At 39.7% G+C, this 19,265-nt stretch overlaps 1 protein-coding gene across 3 annotated transcripts in view; it reads right to left on the bottom strand.

The window, feature by feature from the left end:
• Window positions 1-2,294: 2,294 nt before the first annotated feature.
• Window positions 2,295-19,265, bottom strand: part of SOX30 (SRY-box transcription factor 30) — a 71,158-nt gene continuing 54,187 nt past the window's right edge. For 2 of the 3 annotated variants that reach the window (XM_030926614.1, XM_010363409.2), the window contains 2 exons: window positions 14,156-14,648; window positions 2,295-3,336 (listed from right to left, as the gene is read on the bottom strand). In XM_030926614.1, the coding sequence (XP_030782474.1) occupies window positions 2,955-3,336; window positions 14,156-14,648 (875 nt within the window). In that variant the 3' untranslated portion in view covers window positions 2,295-2,954. The remainder of the gene's footprint in view (window positions 3,337-14,155; window positions 14,649-19,265) is intronic. The other variant, XM_010363410.1, reaches the window with a different exon arrangement.

A 19,265-nucleotide genomic window follows, 5' to 3' on the forward strand; every position in this document is an offset into this window, starting at 1 on the left:
AGGTTTACGCCATTCTCCTGCCTCAGCCTCCCGAGTAACTGGGACTACAGGCGCCCGCCATCTCGCCCGGCTAATTTTTTGTATTTTTTAGTAGAGACGGGGTTTCACCGTGTTAGCCAGGATGGTCTCGATCTCCTGACCTCGTGATCCGCCCGTCTCGGCCTCCCAAAGTGCTGGGATTACAGGCTTGAGCCACCGCGCCCGGCCTAACATGTTTCTTTACTGTAAGACTTTTGAGACATAACAATAATAATGGACACTGACACTCTTTAAGGTGGGGTGTGACATGTTTTTTCCAAACTTATTTGACCAAATTTTGTCAGAATATCTAAAAGGCTTGGATCTCACTGACAAATGTGGAGAAACACTGCTCTTTTCCTCCTAAATTTGGTAACTCAGCTCCTTGAAAGTTCAGAATAACTCTATTTTCAGTCAATTTGCAGTGAAACTAGTTTTCATTTGCAAATAGCCAGAGCAGTTTTGCCCAAAGCATAGAACAGCTGAGTGACATTCTAAACATATTGAGATTTCAACATATTTTGAGACTACTCTTATAACAAATGTCATTACTTAACAAACAAGGCAACGAGACCTATTAGAAAGTACTTCTGGCTTTGAACTTGGAGAATTTCACTTGATGACTTAGAAAGGCAGATGAATTACTGCCAGTGGGGCAGGGCTTTGTTTGGTCTGTAGATCTCTAGTCGGTGGTTTGAAAAGATGTAAATGATCAGATATGGGCATTTGTAGTTGAGAATGCTTATCTGCAATTAGGTACTTTCTAAATGAAATACTCATATTTCCCAGCCCAAATCGTACTGTGGATCTAAACAATCTAAGCTCCTGGCTTCTGATCCCAGCACTGAGGAAGAGGAGGAAGAATAAAAGAATTGCCCAGCGTTAGCCATTAAAAGAAGAGTTTAAGGAAAGAATTGGAGAGGGGCAGGGCTACCCTACAGACAGGCAGTTAGGATATACTGGCCTATGCTTTATCTCATTCACTGCTTTATACAGTGATTCCACCAACCAATTTGTCTGTAATAAGGTCTATGGTAAAAATCCAGTTAGTCACAAAGGTGCTATTAAATGAGATGAGGTAAAATGGGTCAAATTGTTGCATACATTTCTCCTTAATGGTATAGATATCAAATGTGTAGACAATCAAATGTTACTTTAGTTCAGATGTGAGGTGACCTAATGTTTGCTTTCTATCACCAAGAAATTCTAGTTTTGCTCTTTAACGACATCAAAATGGCATTGAGCATAGTAATAAAGAATAGAAAACCATGAAAACAGGCCAGGCGCGGTGGCTCACGCTTGTAATCCCAGCACTTTGGGAGGCCGAGGCGGGCGGATCACAAGGTCAGGAGATCGAGACCACAGTGAAACCCCGTCTCTACTAAAAATACAAAAAATTAGCCGGGCGCGGTGGCGGGCACCTGTAGTCCCAGCTACTCAGGAGGCTGAGGCAGGAGAATGGCGTGAACCCGGGAGGCAGAGCTTGCAGTGAGCTGAGATCCGGCCACTGCACTCCAGCCTGGGTGACACAGCGAGACTCTGTCTCAAAAAAAAAAGAAAACCATGAAAACAAAATTTGTATTGGGAAAGGAAATGTCATGTACAATAAACGTAAGTCTGATGAAGTGTATTACATTAAGAAATTTTGTTTAAGAAACAAATACAGGTTTAGTAAAGGAAGAACGTGGAAGCTTAGAAGAGATTTCCACACACAATTTCCACACTGTTTTAAGTAGCAGGATCTCAATTTGCATAAATTATATTAATTGAAGGAAAAGTGTATTGGTTGGTGACTATTTCCATTGCCCATCATCAATTCACTTTGTACCTTAGAGATCTTTTACCATGATCTCAACTCTGGCAGTCCTGATACTATTCTAAAAAGGCCTTCTCAATCCCTAACTGGGTACTTACCAGGAGGTTATGTCACAGGTAGGGTTTTTTTTGTTGATCGTGAATTAAATAAATTCCACATGCTCTTAAATAAACTTCACAGTTTTCAAGACAGCTGCTTGAGCCAAATCTGGAAGAGCTCTTCCATTCTGGGACGTGCTTAAGTCACGTGTACATATGTGTAAAGAGTTTGGAAATGGTATCAGAATGTGTGCACATCTTTGTTGGTACATGTTTAAGTCTCATGTGAGCTAATAGAATCTATGCAATTCTGGAGACTATTAGGTAAAAATGAATATCTGTATATGGTATAGAAAATAATCTTCTATGAATAATATTCTGTTTGCTTATTTCTATCCCCCAAACAGAAAACATTCAAGAAGAACAATTTTATCTATGTTTATTTAATTACAACAAAGAACAATGTATGCCAAATGGAAAAAAATACTTTAAAATGATAAAATATTTAGAAACAGAAATGACTAAATTTAGCTGAAGGAATCACCCAGCTGCCATTAAAACACATTTGGAAATTATAATCTGTTATTAGTGTAAGTTAAATTTAGCAACCGAGTCCAAGTTCACTAAGAGTTGTCAAAATACTTTCAAAATGTTACATCAAAAATTGACAGCATCCATAAGTATTACATAAACAGCAAACAAAAAATCATTTAAAAAAATGTATCCTGAGATAAAATAAAAATCACACTATGCTAGATTTATACCCCTTTTCCCCTCACATACAATTGTGAAGCTTCAGTATTTTGCATGTTCCAGGATAAAGTAATAATATATATTGATGCAAATTTCAGCCATTAAAAATAAACTACTTAATAACCTAAATATTCCTACAATGAAACATCCAGACTCTAGTTTCACTAATGAAAAGTTTATGAAGACATAAATTGTATTTGGTTTTAACTCCTCAAATCATGACTGAAAAAACTTTCAACAAAGAATTCTAGGCTTTTTTTTTTCTCATACCAACTGACCCAGAATGTATTTTAAGAAATGTTTATTTTCTGTGCACATTTGTTTTAAAATTATAAATCCCTAAGCACTTTTTCTTCTTCCTCCTCATCACTGTCAGTGACATTGACTTGCTGGATGCTGGAAGGAGTTGATGTCGGGGCTGTGAAGACATTCTCCAAGACTCCAATGTCCAGTTGAGGCACAGGGTTTAAGTATTCTTCCCCACTGTGGCTATGATTGTTATAGAAAGAAGTTCCATTCATGTTCTCACAACTCCGAGAATTTTCGCTGTGTGTGCGTTCACTTGAGTAGTCTCTAAAAGAATAGTCTCTATTTAAAGCTGAAAATATATCCTCATGTTTTTGGTACCTGTCTTCATAATAACCAAGGCATTCTGGCACTGAACCCGGAAAATTTCCATAGCCAAAGGGAGGCCGACTGTAAGGGCATGTACTGCAGCAGAAAAACACAAACAAGGAATTAGATCTTGCCCACATACTGCCTTGCATACAGACTAACAGAGCAAGTTAATGCATCCTCTTCGGGGCTTGGAAAGTTCCTTTCTGTAACCACTTCATGTATTCCTCTGCGCTTTTCCCACTGCCCAGTCCCCATGCACAAAAAACCAGCACTGTTATCTATCATTAGCCTCAGGCTTCTTACCTTTTGATAACCATGATAACAAAATTGCTTATTCTGTTCTTTCTCTCATGACCCCTTATACCACATAAGGTTTTGGAAATGCAGATGTGTGTTGAGCTATGCTAAGAATTGACACTTAGTGGCTGGGCGTGGAGGCTCACGCCTGTAATCCCAACACTTTGGGAGGCCGAGGTGGGCGGAACATGAGGTCAAGAGATTGAGACCATCCTGACCAACATAGTGAAACCCCATCTCTACTAAAAACACAAAAAATTAGCTGGGCGTGGTGGTGCGTGCCTATAGTCACAGCTACTCAGGAGGCTGAGGCAGGAGGATCGCTTGAACCCAGGAGGCAGAGGTTGCAGTGAGCTGAGATTGCGCCACTGCACTCCAGCCTGGCGACAGGGAGACTCCGTCTCAAAAACAAAAACAAAAACAAACAGAATTGACACTTAGTAAACAATGCAATGGTGCAATAGTTGTTTTTCCTGGTATTTGAAAGGAAGCTCATGGTAGGGGGTGGGGAGGGAATGTATTACTAGATTGAAATCAAGAGATCCGGAATATTGAGGCACTGAAACAGAAGACAACTTAAATTTTTTCACTGACATTCAATAATAAAGTAAATTTAAAACACTGTTACTACTAGAAAGATTTAAAACTGATAGTAAACTATGGTCTTAAAGGTCTTTTCCAAAACATTTTTTGGAGAGCAGGAATGTGAAGAATCAAAAAGACATTTTGCAGTTTTACAAATTACGATTTTTTGGCCGGGTGCAGTGCCTCACGCCTGTAATCCCAGCACTCTGGGAGGCCGAGGCGGGCGGATCACAGGGTCAGGAGATCGAGACCATCCTGGCTAACATGGTGAAACCCCATCTCTACTAAAAATATAAAAAATTAGCCGGGCATGGTGGCGGGCGCCTGTAGTCCCAGCTACTCGGGAGGCTGAGGCAGGAGAATGGTGTGAACCCGGGAGGCAGAGGTTGCAGTGAGCGGAGATTGTGCCACTGCACTCCAGCCTGGGCGACAGAGCAAGACTTCGTCTAAAAAAAAGGCAAATCCAAAATTTCTGCCATTTGCTGGGCACAGCAGTGCATGCCTGTAGTCCCAGCTACTCAGGAGGCTGAGGCGGAGGATCACTTCAGCTCAGGAGTTTGAAGCCAGCCTGGGTAATATAGTGAGACTTCATCTAAAAAAAATAATTTTTTAAAAAGATTACACCTCAAAAATTCTGCTACTCAGACCCATTTGTCAATTTTTTTAAAGTATTATTCTCTTTCAAAGGCATAGAATAGGAATTATAGGAAGAGGTAGAGTCCAACCATCTAGTGACAGATAACATAAACATAATGACCATACTCATCAGCAAAACCCATGGCAAGTTAAGTGTTTCGTTTCTTGCCTTCACACACACACACACACCCCAACTTTGTTTCCGTACTTTTAAAAACCTAAGTATGACAGACTAGACTTTATCTCAAATTCTGAAACTATGCCCTACCCCCAAATCTTCAAGTACTAGGTACCTTGCTCATGTTAATTATAACAAATGAGGTAAAGTTTCTAAAATTTTTCAGGTTTCCATGCCTACTGCCACGCTTAGTTCAGGCATTTTAAATTTAATACACATGTCCTGAATATACTGTGCTTCTTTTTTATTTATTTATTTTTTTTTTTTGAGACAGAGTCTCGCTCTGTCACCCAGGCTAGAGTACAGTGGCATGAAGTTGGCTCACTGCAATCTCCGCCTCCCAGGTTCAAGCAATTCTCCTGTCCCAGTCTCCCAAGTAGCTGGGATTACAGGTGCCCACCACCATGCCCGGCTAATTTTTGTATTTTAGTAGAGATGGGGTTTCACGATGTTGGCCAGTCTGGTCTCGAACTCCTGACCTCAGGTGATCCATCTGCCTCGGCCTCCCAAAGTGTTGGGATTATGGGCGTGAGCCACCACACACGGCCAAATACACTGTGCTTCTGGCTAGCACAACTTTGCTCATATAGCAGGTCTCTCCATCCATTGAATTCCACAGATAATTCAAGGATGAAAAGAGGCTGACTAATGGGTACAAACATACAATTAGAAGATATAAGTTCTAATGCCCAGTAGCACTGTAGGGTGACTGTAGTTAGCAATAATGTCTTGTGTATTTCAAAGTAGCTATAAGAGAGGACTAAAAATGTTCCCAATATAAAGAAATGATAAATAATGAAGGTGACAGATAACCCAAATACCCTGACTTGATCATTACACATTTTAAACATATTTATGACATGTACCCCATAAATATGTAAAATGTTATGTATCAATAAAACAAAAATCTCTCCCTTCCACAAAGCCTTCACTTCAGCTAGAAATAATTCACCCAATAACTATCTTTTTCAGGACTCAGTGTAGGCAAGATGCTATGGTAAGGTTTGGTAGATAATTTTTAAAAAAACATAAAATCTAGGCATATATTAGACATGTGCTAAAATTTATAATGCCAGCATTATAGTGACTATTTTGGTTTGGTAAAGACGAGTTAGTGTTATGTTCAGAGAACAAAAAGATCAATTAAGACAAAGGCAATCCTAGAAGGTTACATGAGTAAAAGTAAAAAACTATAAAAGTATCATGGTGTAGGGAGAAAAACATTACTTAGAAGAGTCCAAATAATAATACTATCCAATAGGTAAGCATTTACTATTTTTTAGGCATTGGCCAAGGAGTGTATATGTTATTTCAATATAACACTGAACGACACTCAGAATGACCCTAAGGGATAGATACTATAAATATCTCCACTGTACAGATGAGGAAATGGAGCTTTAAAAAGGTTAAATAACTTGCTCAAAATGATAGAATTAGTTAATTTGACTCCAGAACTTGTTCTCCTAACTACCATGCCATCCTACCCAGGCTCTAGTTCTAGCTATGCCACATAAGAACCTGGTAAACTTAAGTAAATCTTACTTTATCTGATCCTTGTATCCTTCTTATATAAAAGAGGGATAGCAATGCCTGTTCTGTCAACCTAAAAGGTCTGTCATAAGGAACAGGAGAATATAAGTAATGGAAACTAGAAACACTATTTCAATGTATGACTGGTAAGTCTTAAAAGAAGTTATTGCAATCTTTAGCTTGAGGATTTGTATTTGGTTCTTTTTTTTATTTCTATCTCCGTATTGATATGATATATTTGGTAAGACATTGTTCTCCCGGTTTCCTTTACTTCTTTGTCCATGGTTTCCTTTAGTTCCTTGAGCATATTTAAAACAGCTGATTTCAACTGTCTAGTAAATCCAATGTCTCACCTTCCTTGGGGATAGTTACTACTACTATCTTTTACTTGTGAATGCCCTACTTTCTTGTTTCTTTGTATATCTTGTAACTTTTTGTTGAAAACTGGATGTTTTGAATATTATAATGTGATGCCACTAGAAATCAAATTATTTCCCTTATCCAAGGTTTGTTGTTGTTTGTTTGGGGTTGTAGTTGTTTATTTGGTTTTCTAGAGTATTTTTGTAAAGACTGTATTCTTTGTTATGTATGGTCATTGAAATCTCTGTTCAATTAGCTTAGCGGTCACAAATTTGATAGAGATTTCCTTAAAAAACTAGAAACAAAAACAAAACAAAAAATATTATCCTGGTCTTTGAAGATTGGCTTTGAGTTGGGGCACTCCTTACATACTTAGCCAGGCTGTTTTCAATTCTGCCTTAGTCTTTACTTCCTGCTTACACAGAGCCTACAGATCAGTCAGAGTTAAAAGCTCGGGGTCTTTTCTGAACATGGGTCTAGTTCTGGATATGTGTGTGGCCTTCTGGACTTCATATATATATATATATAATATTATCATTACTTATATATATATTTTATATATATAATTTAAGAGATGGGATTTTGCTCTGTCACCCACGCCGAAATGCAGTGGCATGATCATAGCTCACTGCAGTCTCAAATTCCTGGGCTCAAGCAATCTTCCTGCCTCAGCCTGACAAGTAGCTGAGACTACAGGTACACCACCACACCCAGTAACTTCCAGAGACTTGAATGGTTGGTTTTTAAAAATAGTTTTCACCAGTTACGCTTGTTTGCTAGAGACTAGGTCCATGGAGCTCCCTGTGCTGTCATCTCAAAAATGAACTGTATTCTCGCTTACCTTTTTAATCATCTGATTCTATTTCTATTCTTAAGCTTTGCTCTTGGATGCAGTTAAATAACTTAGAAACAAGTTTGTCCTTTCAGGTCTTGCTTTTAAGAGTTTTGAGCTAAGCATGGTGGCTCATGCCTGTAATCCCAGCACCTCGGAAGGCCGAGGTGGGTGGATCACCTGAGGTCAGAAGTTTGAGACCAGCATGGTCAACATGGTGAAACCCCGTCTCTACTAAAAATACAAAAATTAGCTGGGCGTGGTGGTGCGGCCTGTAGTCCCAGGTATTCCGGAGGCTGAGGCAAGAGAATTGCTTGCTCGAACCTGGGAGGCTGAGGTTGCAGTGAGCCAAGATTGTGCCACCGCACTCCATCCTGGGTGACTGAGTGAGAATCCGTCTCAAAAAAAAAAAAAAAAAATTAGAGCACAATGGCTCATGCCTGTAATTCCAGCACTTTGGGAGGCCAGGAGCTTGAAACCAGCCTGGGCAACAAAGTGAGGCCCTGTCTCTACAAAAAAAATGAAAATATTAGCTGGACATGGTGGTACACACTTGTAGTCCCAGTTATTCAGGAGGCTTAGGAAGAAGGATCGCTTAGGCCCAGGAGTTCAGGGCTGCAATGAGCTATGATCATGCCACTGCACTGCAGCCTGGGTGACATAGTAAGACCCACCCCGTAAAAAAAAAAAAAAAAAAAATTTTTAGTTGTGACCATAGCAACATTTAGGCTAAGGCTATCTGAAGCAAGACCCTTCTGAGTACCAAATGTTCTGTGCCCCATAAAAGTTTTCCAGTCTAGTTGGTGGGACTATTCCCAGCACTGTGTTAGTGCATGATTGTCAGATACTGTTTTCTCTAATCCTTTCAGGTGGTTCTTTCGCCGCCTTGGGTTGTTTCTTCACAAGCATTCACCAATTAGTACTTCACTGAATATTCAAGAGGGACCCTACACAGTCATTTGGAGTTCCCTCTGTGTGTAGCTCTTTTCTCTGGTACTCTATTCTGAAAAGTCTAGCTAATTAGGTCTCACTGGAATTGCAGTAGAGACGGGTGAAACCCCGTCTCTACTAAAAATATAAAATTAGCTGGACGTGGTGGTGGGCACCTGTAATCCCAGCTACTTGGGAGGCTGAGGCAGGAGAATCACTTGAACCCAGGAGGCAGTGCAGTGAGCCGAGATTATGGCATTACACTCCAGCCTGGGCAAAAAGAGCAAAACTCCATCTCAAAAGAAAAAGAAATGTGTGCATCCAGTGGATAGGATGATTTTAGACTCTGAACCAATGTGTGAAACACCTTGGGAATTTTATTTCTAATGAAAGTCACATAGAGCCCTGGGTAAAAACAAGATTCTTCTGTGCTTTACCTGGATCAATGACAAAAACTTTCTATTCCTTTTTTCAAGGTTAAAAAGTCCTTCCAGCCCGGTGTGGTGGCTCATGCCTGTACTCCCAACACTCTAGGAGGCCAAGGTGGGCAGATAACTTATGGCCAGGAGTTCAAGACCAGCCTGACTAACATGGCAAAACTCAGTCTCTACTAAAAATACAAAAATTAGCCAGACACGGTAGCATATACTTGTAATCCTAGCTACTCGGGAGGCTGAGGAACAAGAATTGCTTGAACCCTGGAGGCAGAGGCTGCAGTAAGTTGAGATCACACCACTGCACTCCAGTCTGGCAGGCAGAGCAAGACTCTGTCAAAAAAAAAAGAGAGAAAGAAAAAAATTCCTTCCAGGGTCTTGGCTTTATAGAGAGGTTTTAGTTTCAGTACCTATCACCACCTTGAACAGGGGAGCAGAGCAGGGTCAAGACCTCATCTCTATTCCCTTCCCAGACATTAAAACTCAAGTTTATGTTTTTTTCTGTTTTTGTTTTTGTTTTAGAGACAGGATCACAATTTGTTGCCAAGGCTGGCCTTGAACTCCACCTCAGCCTCCCAAGTGGCTGGGACTACAGGCGCACGACAGCACATCCAGCTTAAAACCCAAGTTTATAGCCAATGTAACTATTTCTGAATCTGAAAATCATCTCCAGGAACATTATAACTAGTTTTCAACTTGTTGATTATTTTGGCACATAGTGAGTTCCTTGCTGGTGAGTTCACGCAGGTATTAAATTATTCATATTTAAATTCAACATTTCTAGCTAGTTACAGCAGAAGGTATTCTATGTTAACGAAGTCTATCATGTTTTAGGACTGTAAATTTCCCTACTCCATAAAACTTTAGGCAAAAGTTTGTATATGTATGTAGATATGCATTATTATGGAAGGAGTCTATAACTTCCATCAAATTCTCAAATGGGTCTCTGACCCAAACAAAGGTTAAAGAGAATTGCGTTTAATCTTTTATTCATTTGCCTAAAATTTTACAATTTCGATGCTATTTTACAAAACCAGGAATTCTTTAAACTTCCCCTACCATATATATGAGTGTATTTTCCATATATTTCAAGCTAGTAAATCCCCATTTGTCTTCATATCTTTTCTTTATCCCTAATTACAATAGATTTTAAACACATATTTTTTACTCAATGGCCAACAGAATGAAGATCCTATGTATTGCCCTTGAATATGAAAGCCCAATATACTGCAAGAAGAAGAAAGAGGAAGGGGTAGGGAGAAAATAACTAGTCTGAAGAATTAATGCAGTACACAGAGAGCATTTTGATAAACATAGTATGATGATGGTTAAGATCTGAAGGCAGGAATAAGATGTTAGCCCCAGAGATGGGGAGCAGCACTTCTGAGTGTCCATCTGTTTTGTAAAGTGACTCCTTGATTAAATCACCTAGCCTACTTGATTTTACTCTACATACACTCTAAAATGAACTGTTTAGTAAAAAAAAAAACATATTTTGGTTTTTTGAGACATGGTCTCACTCTGGTGCCCAGGCTGGAGTGCAGTGGTGTGATCTTGATTCACTGCAACCTCTGCCTCCCGGGCTCAAGTGGTTCTCTGCCTCAACCTCCCAAGTAGCTGGGATTACAGGTGCCCCCCACCACACCTGGCTAATTTTTGTATTTTTAGGAGAGATGGGGTTTCATCATGTTCACCAGGCTGATCTAAAACACCTGAACTCAGGTCATCCGCCTGCCTCGGCCTCCCAAAGTGCTGAGATTACAGGCATGAGCCACTGCACCCACCCAGAAATATTCTTTACAGGAGATTCCATTATCAATTAGGAGAAGAGAAAAACTGACAGAGAATCAATTAATTTTGGCATTTAGAGTTTACTAAAATATACTATCTAGACAGTCATAAATAATCTATTTCTTTGGAAAAATTATCATCAGACACATGCAGGTATAAGTGAGAAAAACAATTGAAAAATATTATAATTCATAAGGCTAGTGTACTTTTCTAAAAAACTATGCATAGCTTAATGTTTATAATTGACATACTGCTCTGACATTCTTAAATGAAATAAAATTCCATATAATAACTACTTAGTCACTTCATTTGGTTCTTCCAATAGCATTATTATTAATTAGCAATAATAGTATTAACGAAAAAGGTAGTTTTTGTCTTCTAAGAACTTACTTTTGGGCGGGCACGGTGGCTCATGCCTGTAATCCCGGCACTTTGGGAGACTGAGGCGGGTGGATCACCTGAGGTCAGGAGTTCGAGACCAGCCTGACCAATATGGTAACACCCCATTTCTACTAAAAATACAAAAATTAGCTGTGCATGATAACAGGCACCTGTAGTCCCAGCTACTCGGTAGGCTCAAATAAGAGAATTGCTTGAACCCAGAAGGCAGAGGTTGCAGTGAGCCAAGCTCACGCCACTGCACTCCAGCCTGGGCGACAGAGCAAGACTCTATCTCAAAAACAAATAAACCAACAAGCAAACAAAAACAAAGAACTTACTTTCAAGAGCTTCCTTTTAAAATGTTCCTTAAAGTGTCAGATAATTTATACATTAACAGCCAAATCTTACAAGCCTTGTCGTGAATGAGTAAGATAGACTTCTAGGATTTAATCTATGTAATATGTAAGGAAACATTACCTGCCCCAACGTCCACTTGACTATGTGAGTTTTTTACTCAAAAGCATATGTTTTTCCATATGATTCTCTGCTAGCAACTAACAGCTGTCAATCAAGAGGAACCATCATAAAAGAAGTCTTACCGATATAGTAAAAAAGACAAATATGAAATTCAAAATCAATCAAACCTGAATTTGACTATTGGCTCTGCCACTGTATAATCTTGATGAGGCTATTTATTAATCCATTTACTAATCCCATTAACTGAAAAAGTAGAGGAATATTATACCCAAGTCACAGGATTGTTATAAAAACAACATGTAAAAATTCTTAGCTCTTCAAAACACTAAAACGAAGAAAAATACAACAAAGAAAAAACTAGTAACAGCTAGAGTGAGATTGTGGTACAAAGCCCATTGTAATTGACTCTTATTCGCCTATCCTGTGAGAAAATAGGGTCCAAGCATTTCCCATATTACAAAATTAATTATGTAACAAATATAATTTCCACAATTTTTGTTATAGGCCTCAAGGCTCTAACTAAGGCCAAGTGTTCCCAAATTTATTCATTTATTAAATTCAATCTACATCCTTCATATTATTCTTATATCTAGGAAAAATTTTGTAAAATTCTCCAAAATTCCTGTAAAATCCTAGATCCTAGAAGATAGCAATGAAAACAGATTATCAACCCCCCGGCCTTAAATTAAAAGTCTCTTGAGGTTTGATCCCTTGAACTAAAATACTTAAGGCCGCAAAAGATAAAAAGATTCTACATAAAACAAAACAAACCCTAGATAACAAAATTCTCACTTTTTCCTGATCTAATCCTCTGGTTCCACTTTCTTCCAGTCCTGAGCTAAGGACCCGAAAGCAGGCAATCCCATTATAAATTGAAACAACATAATATATACCTCATAAGTTGTTTCTATTGAGGTGTAGGTATACCCTAGTGGGAAGTAGATTTACTTGTTAAGTAAGGAAGGAAACAAAAAAAGATTGGTGTTAGACACTTTAATACTCCCGTCTCAAAAGAAACCATCTCTGTCTACACATTTAACAGTAATTGAAAAGTAAAGGCTAGGCCGGGCATGGTGGTTCCCGCCTGTAATCCCAGCACTTTGGGAGGCTGAGGTGGGCGGATTATCTGAGGTCGGGAGTTCGAGATCAGCCTGACCAACATTGAGAAACCCTGTCTTTATTAAAAATACAAAAAAACAAAAAAAATTAGCCAGGTGTGGTGACGCATGCCTGTAATCCCAACTACTTAGGAGGCTGAGGCAGGCAAATTGCTTGAACCCGGGAGGCGGAGGTTGTGGTGAGCCGAGATCGCGCCATCGCACTCCAGCCTGGGCAACAAGAGCAAAACTCCGTCTCAAAAAAAAAAAAAAAAAAAAAAAAGGAAAGTAGAGGCTAATACCACTCTATCAGAATACTTTGAAGGGAGTTAAATTTCTATCATTCCAAAATGAAGTTACACATTTGTTTTCCCTAGATACTTCCCTATGAAAACGAATTCCTTTATTGGTAATTTACATGGGAAAATTTCTAGTTTGGTAAAAAGGGCACAAAGAGGTAGTATCACTTTGGTCTTGTCATTTAACCTAGGTAAATAAACAATTTTTCACTTAGACCAAATGCCCTCCTCTATACCCTTGCTATTCAAAGTGTGGTCCATAAACCAGCAGAATTGGCAATTACTTGGGAGCTTGCTAGAAATACAAAATATCAGGCATACTATACCCCCATATAGGATACCACTATACCCCAGACCCAATGAATCAGAATCTGCATTTTAACAAAATACCACAATTTATATACACATTAAAGTTTGAGAAGCATACCCTCTATACAATAAGCACACCTCTATACATTTGACTAAACGATCTTAAGGTCCCTTATAGTTATTTTGCATGAAAAATTCTATCTGACAACATTAACGCCTATATTCTTTTTCTCTTTTTCTTTTTTTTTTTTTTTTTTTTTTTTTTTTGAGATGGTCACCCAGGCTGGAGTGTAGTGGTGTGATCTCAGCTCACCGCAACCTCTGCCTCCCGGGTTCAAGTGATTCTCCTGCTTCAGCCTCCTGAGTAGCTGGGATCACAGGCACATGCCACCATGCCTGGCTAATTTTTGTATTTTTAGTAGAGACAGGGTTTCACCATGTTGGCCAGGCTGGTCTCAAACTCCTGACCTCAAGTTACCCACCCACCTTGGCCTCCCAAAGTGCTGGAATTACAGGCATGAGCCACTGCACCTAGCCTGAAGCCTATATTCTTACATAACAAGAGTCAGCTGGAGCTGAGTTAGAGCATGCACTCTCTCTAGCTCTCCCAGTCCTCACCTGGCCCTCTCCATCTATTTATGTTAACTGCTTGTCTCCTATTCAGCAGAATTGAAGAAGTCCCCTTTTAAGTATTTAAAAACAAACAAAAAATGTTATCACAGGTAAAAACTCATCAGTTGAATGTTTAGGTAAAAGGGAAAAAAATGTTAATTTACCTTGATGGGAAGTAGTGAGGTCCGGGTAGGAAGTAAGGGTGATGAAAAGAGAATCTTGGTGGTGTCCCGAACAGTGTGGCTGGATGGCCAAGGGGAGGGGGCTGGTAGACATGTGGGTGTGGAATGGGAGAAGCCTGGGGGATTGGAGCACTTCTGGGACAAGGGGAAACGCTGGAATACTCCTTAGGAGGCTGGATGGTCGAAGTTGCAAATCTGGCATGGGCAGTACTTGCACTATTTGAAATCCTGTTGGTGCTCTCTAGAGAGACAGGGGTGGGTTGCTTCACAGTGTGAGTGCCTTCAGAATGCAGCTGATGAGTGTCTGTTTGGGAAGGCCCAGCAAAGCGTTGGGGCGGGAGTGCTGGATAGAGCGGCAGACTTGGATCCTGGATAGCCACCTGTGCAGCACTGGAGACGCTGGGCTGGAAAAGTGTGACAGGGCTTGGGCGCTGGACTGCAGGTGTGGGCAGCTGGATGGCAGGTGAGGTTTCACCTTTAGAAATAAAAATAGCATAAATCAAGAATCAACTGAGTCATTCCATGTTCTTCTTCTTTCAGTGAAGTTTAATAAATTGTATAAGCAGAGGCCTTCATCAACCACCTTACCTAACTGCATCATCACATCAAACCACTCTGTTTCATTTGCAGCATTTTGAACAAACTGAAGTTATCTTATTTTCTTGTTTATTTACATTTTTTGTCTCTCTCTCCCAACTAGACTCTAAGTGCCATGAGAAGAGCAACCTTTTCTGTTTTGTTTGCTGTTGTATCCCCAGGGTGAAACATTCTGTCTGGCACAGAAGAGGCCCTCAACAAATATTTTTTAGATGAATAAACAAATGAATAAAATTATTGATAGATATACTAAAAGACCGAAAACAAATAAATGCTGGTATGCATATACACATTTAAAAATAATAATAATATGAAGCTATTGACACTAGTTACCTTTAAGGAGCCATGATCTAAGACAGGGGACAGGGCAGTGGGGCAGGAGGAAAAGCTAGACTTTCATTTTTTACCTACTGGTACTATTTGAATGTTCTGTTTACCTAAATATATTAATCTTATTTTTAATATTACTAGGGGTTTCAGAGTAGCAGTATGGGTCATTTTTCTTTTCTTTTATAAACTTCTCTATATTAAACTAAATTACAAATGACACAATTTTTTTAGCCGAAAAAACTTAAACAACAAAATTATTTCATTCTATTGTATTCAATATGAATACGAAAGGAAATTTCCAAGTGAGAACAGGACTTGCCACATGTCAACCACTGGTGACAGATATAAAAGGAATACTATTGCAGCAGAGCATGAAAGATATGGCAGAATTTTTAAAGGTAGGTGAAACAATTATGTTTTAGCTTTCTGTTCCTGAAGAAGACAGGACTACTGATTGAGCTGCTAAGTGACCCAAATGACACACCTAGCCTAAATTTAATTCAACTTTCCTGATGAAAGACAGATGGATGCCACAGCAAGAGAGTCATGATCTAGTGTATTGCAATACGGTTCCGAATCCATTAATAAAGAAGATGCAGTTCAAGAAATTCTGTGCTTGGACATGTCTCTGTCAGAGACTGAAAGAAATGTGGATCTTTTTTCAGCCTCATCCAGGTGACTTCCCTCTCCTTCCTTTTCTCCAGATAAAGCAGATAATACCCCTCTTAAAGCAGGAAGTAGGGAATTAAAGGACATAGCCATCTGTTTGAAGATGGCCTCTGACCCAGTGAAGTAGAGAAACAGGATGTAATGATGCTGCCCTGATTCTCACCTGATGAGGTTATATGGACTAGCCCTCCTATCTATGAGGCCAGGCCCTACTCAGGCCCTTCCTGATTTATCGAGTACAGCTTAATTTCCCTTGTCCACGTTCCCTCCAAACTTCGTAAATCTATCACTTATCAGGAAATAGTGTAAATTTTTGTGATTATTTGCATGTCTGCCACCCCACCCATGATCACCAAACTGGGAGATTGAGAGCAGGAACTCTCAATTCCTATTTGTATCCCAGTATCTAGCCAGAACCTGGTTAATAAAAAATAGTTAAGAAAAGTATGAATGGATACAGCTTTTATAAAAGTTTCAAAGCCTTTAAATGAATAGGAATACTCATATAAAAGGAGGATGCTGGCATAACTGACATCAAAGACATGTAATCAAAGATCTGAAGAGAATTCCAGACTACCATGCTATAAGCGAGACAGGGTAGTGGGATGGGGGGGGACTCATCTCATCTTCACTTACGTATTTTTTCCATACATGCCCACTGACCACCAGACCTTGCAGCACCACCCGCACTGACACCATACCCATTGGCTAGAGAGCTTGCAAGCTGTCTGAAAAAACTAAGCAGCATTCCACCATAAATCTTACTCAAGGGAGTTAACTCTATCGCCTGCATGTGAGAATGGCCTCCTGGCGAATTTTAGAATGACAATCTAGAATTAGAATGACAATCCTAACCCCTAGGATTGTAACAGTAAAATTTCTAGGATTGAAATACTAAAATCTCCACCCAGGGAGATTTTCTGATCATGATCAACATATGAGTTAGCATGATTCCTTACTTGTCTGCACACCCTGCACTCCAGCCTGCATATGTAATGACACTCACCTGCCTCATGAATTACGCATATCACCCTCCTTAAGACACCACAGTGCACTCCCTTGGAGAGCCAGCCAGAGAACCCTTTCTCCTGCGCTGTCTCTCTTAATGCCCAATCTTTCCAGGCATAAGCCCTAACAACCCCTGTCTAGGAAAAATTTGCCTGGTCTCTTGTTAATTTCTGTTACACTGAGAGCCAAGAACCTTGTGCCAGTAACATAAGAACTTTCAGACACTAGAAACAGGTTGGGTGCCACGGCTCACATTTGTAATCCCAACACTTTGGAAGGCCAAGATGGGAGAATCACTTGAGTCTGGAGTTTGAGACTAGACTGGGCAACCTAGCAAGACCCCATCTTTACAGAAAAAAAAAGAACTAGAAAGAGGAGCTTGGGAGATAGTACTAAATGTGAGTGACAGAGTAAACAATGTACCAGACATAAAAATAATACCAGACAAGGGTTGGGCGTGGTGGCTCACGCTTGTAATCCCAACAGATAGATGGAGGGAGGCTGAAGCAGGTAGATTGCCTGAGGTCAGAGGTTCAAGACCAGCCCGGCCAACATGGTAAAACCCCATCTCTACTAAAAATACAAAAATCAGCCGGGCATGGTGGCATGCACCTGTAATCCCAGCTACTCGGGAGGCTGAGGCAGGAGAATTGCTTAAACCTGGTAGGTGGAGGTTGCAGTGAGCTGAGATCATGCCACTGCACTCCCACCTAGGTAACAGCACAACTCTATCTCAAATAATAATAATAATAATGCCAGACAAGACAGATTCTATCAAAGAAATAGTAAAAGTAGTTATATCTATAATTGCTACGACTACCTTATTAACTCTTTGACAGCAGAGACTATAAAAAAACTTTATATATTGTTCCTAGCAGAGTTTGCCCCATAATAGGATTTAATAAACCTTAGTAGTGAAGGCGGCAGGTAAGCAGGCATACAAACGTGCCACTGGAATTCACTCAGAAGATATCTGAGATAAAACTCACTGTCACAGGGGAGAATACCAAATTAAACTGCCACAATTCACATATATTTACTGAATATCTTAATGGGATAAAAGTGTACTGGGAAGATCTAGTACAGGACAAGTGATTGATTAGAACAAAAAGGTTTGGTAGAATACCCAGTAAAATGAAATCAGCTTGAGGGCCGGGTGCAGTGGCTCATGCCTGTAATCCCTGCACTTTGGGAGGCTGAGATGGGCAAATTATTTGAGTCCAGGAGTTCGAGACCAAGCTGACCAATGTGGCGAAACCCCATCTCTACTAAAAATACAAAAATTAGCCAGGCGTGGTGGCACTCGCCTGTAGTCCCAGCTATTCAGGAGGCTGAGGCAGGAGAATCGCTTGAACCTGAGAGGCAGAGGTTGCAAGGAACAGAGATCATGCCACTGCACTCCAGCCTGAGAGACAGAGTAAGACTCCCTCTCAAAAAAAAAAAAAAAAAAAAAAGAAAAAGAAAAAGCTTGATTGAGAGCCAAATAATGGAGAAATATTACTAGAAAATCCATTAATTCAGTGTGTGAAATATTATGCAGTAGTAATCACAACATATTTAAATTTATGATCCTGGTTAAAGAGAAAGTCAAAAAAATCTACCCTGGGGTTATTCAATTTTTGGAATATTGATACTGGCTAGGGAAAAGGCTGATAGAGATTAAAATAAAAAGTTCATAGAAAAATGGAGATTATTTTACACAACAATGCTAAAAACACAGAAGAAAGAAATGTGCCTCAAAGTCACAGTTACTATGGCTAACTGGCAAAAAATAAAAAATGACAACAAAAATAACAACAAAAACAACAAAAAACCTTCAAAAGCTTGTCCAAATGTACAAATAAGCCCAACTGTGGTGAGGCAAACGCAAAAACGTTAGGCAGTCCAAAGGAAAACAGAAGGAGCCACATCTGAGAGACCTCAAAGTCAATACCAATTGACTCCAAATATTTTTACAAAAAGGAAAGAATCAGTGGAATTATTTAGTCATTACGGTATAAACAGCAACTGAAAGAGAAGAGACAGACACAATAAATTATTTCTACTAAAGAAGACCTTAAGAAGGTTTCTGAACCCTAACTAATTTCAAAGCAAATAGCTTAAAAATATTAGATCAACTACCGTATTCAATTGACAAAAAGAATATAAATAGATCTTAGATGGCATTCACCTAAGACTTTTTTTTTTTAAAGGAAGAAAAAGAAAAAGAAAAAAAAAAGACAAACCTCTGTCCAGGCATGGGGGCTCACAACCTGTAATCTCAGCACTTTGGGAGGCAGAGGTGGGTAGATCACCTGAGGTCAGGAGTTTGAAAAACCAGCCTGGCTATCATGGTGAAACCCTACTAAAAATACAAAAATTAGCTGGGCATGGTGGTACATGCCTGTAATCCCAGCTACTAGGGAGGCTGAGGCAGGAAAAGCACTTGAACCCAGGAGGCAGAGGTTGCAGTGAGCTGAGATTGCGCCACTGCACTCCAGCATGGGCA

This window comes from Rhinopithecus roxellana, chromosome 3, assembly GCF_007565055.1.
Source record: "Rhinopithecus roxellana isolate Shanxi Qingling chromosome 3, ASM756505v1, whole genome shotgun sequence".
Taxonomy (NCBI): domain Eukaryota; kingdom Metazoa; phylum Chordata; class Mammalia; order Primates; family Cercopithecidae; genus Rhinopithecus; species Rhinopithecus roxellana.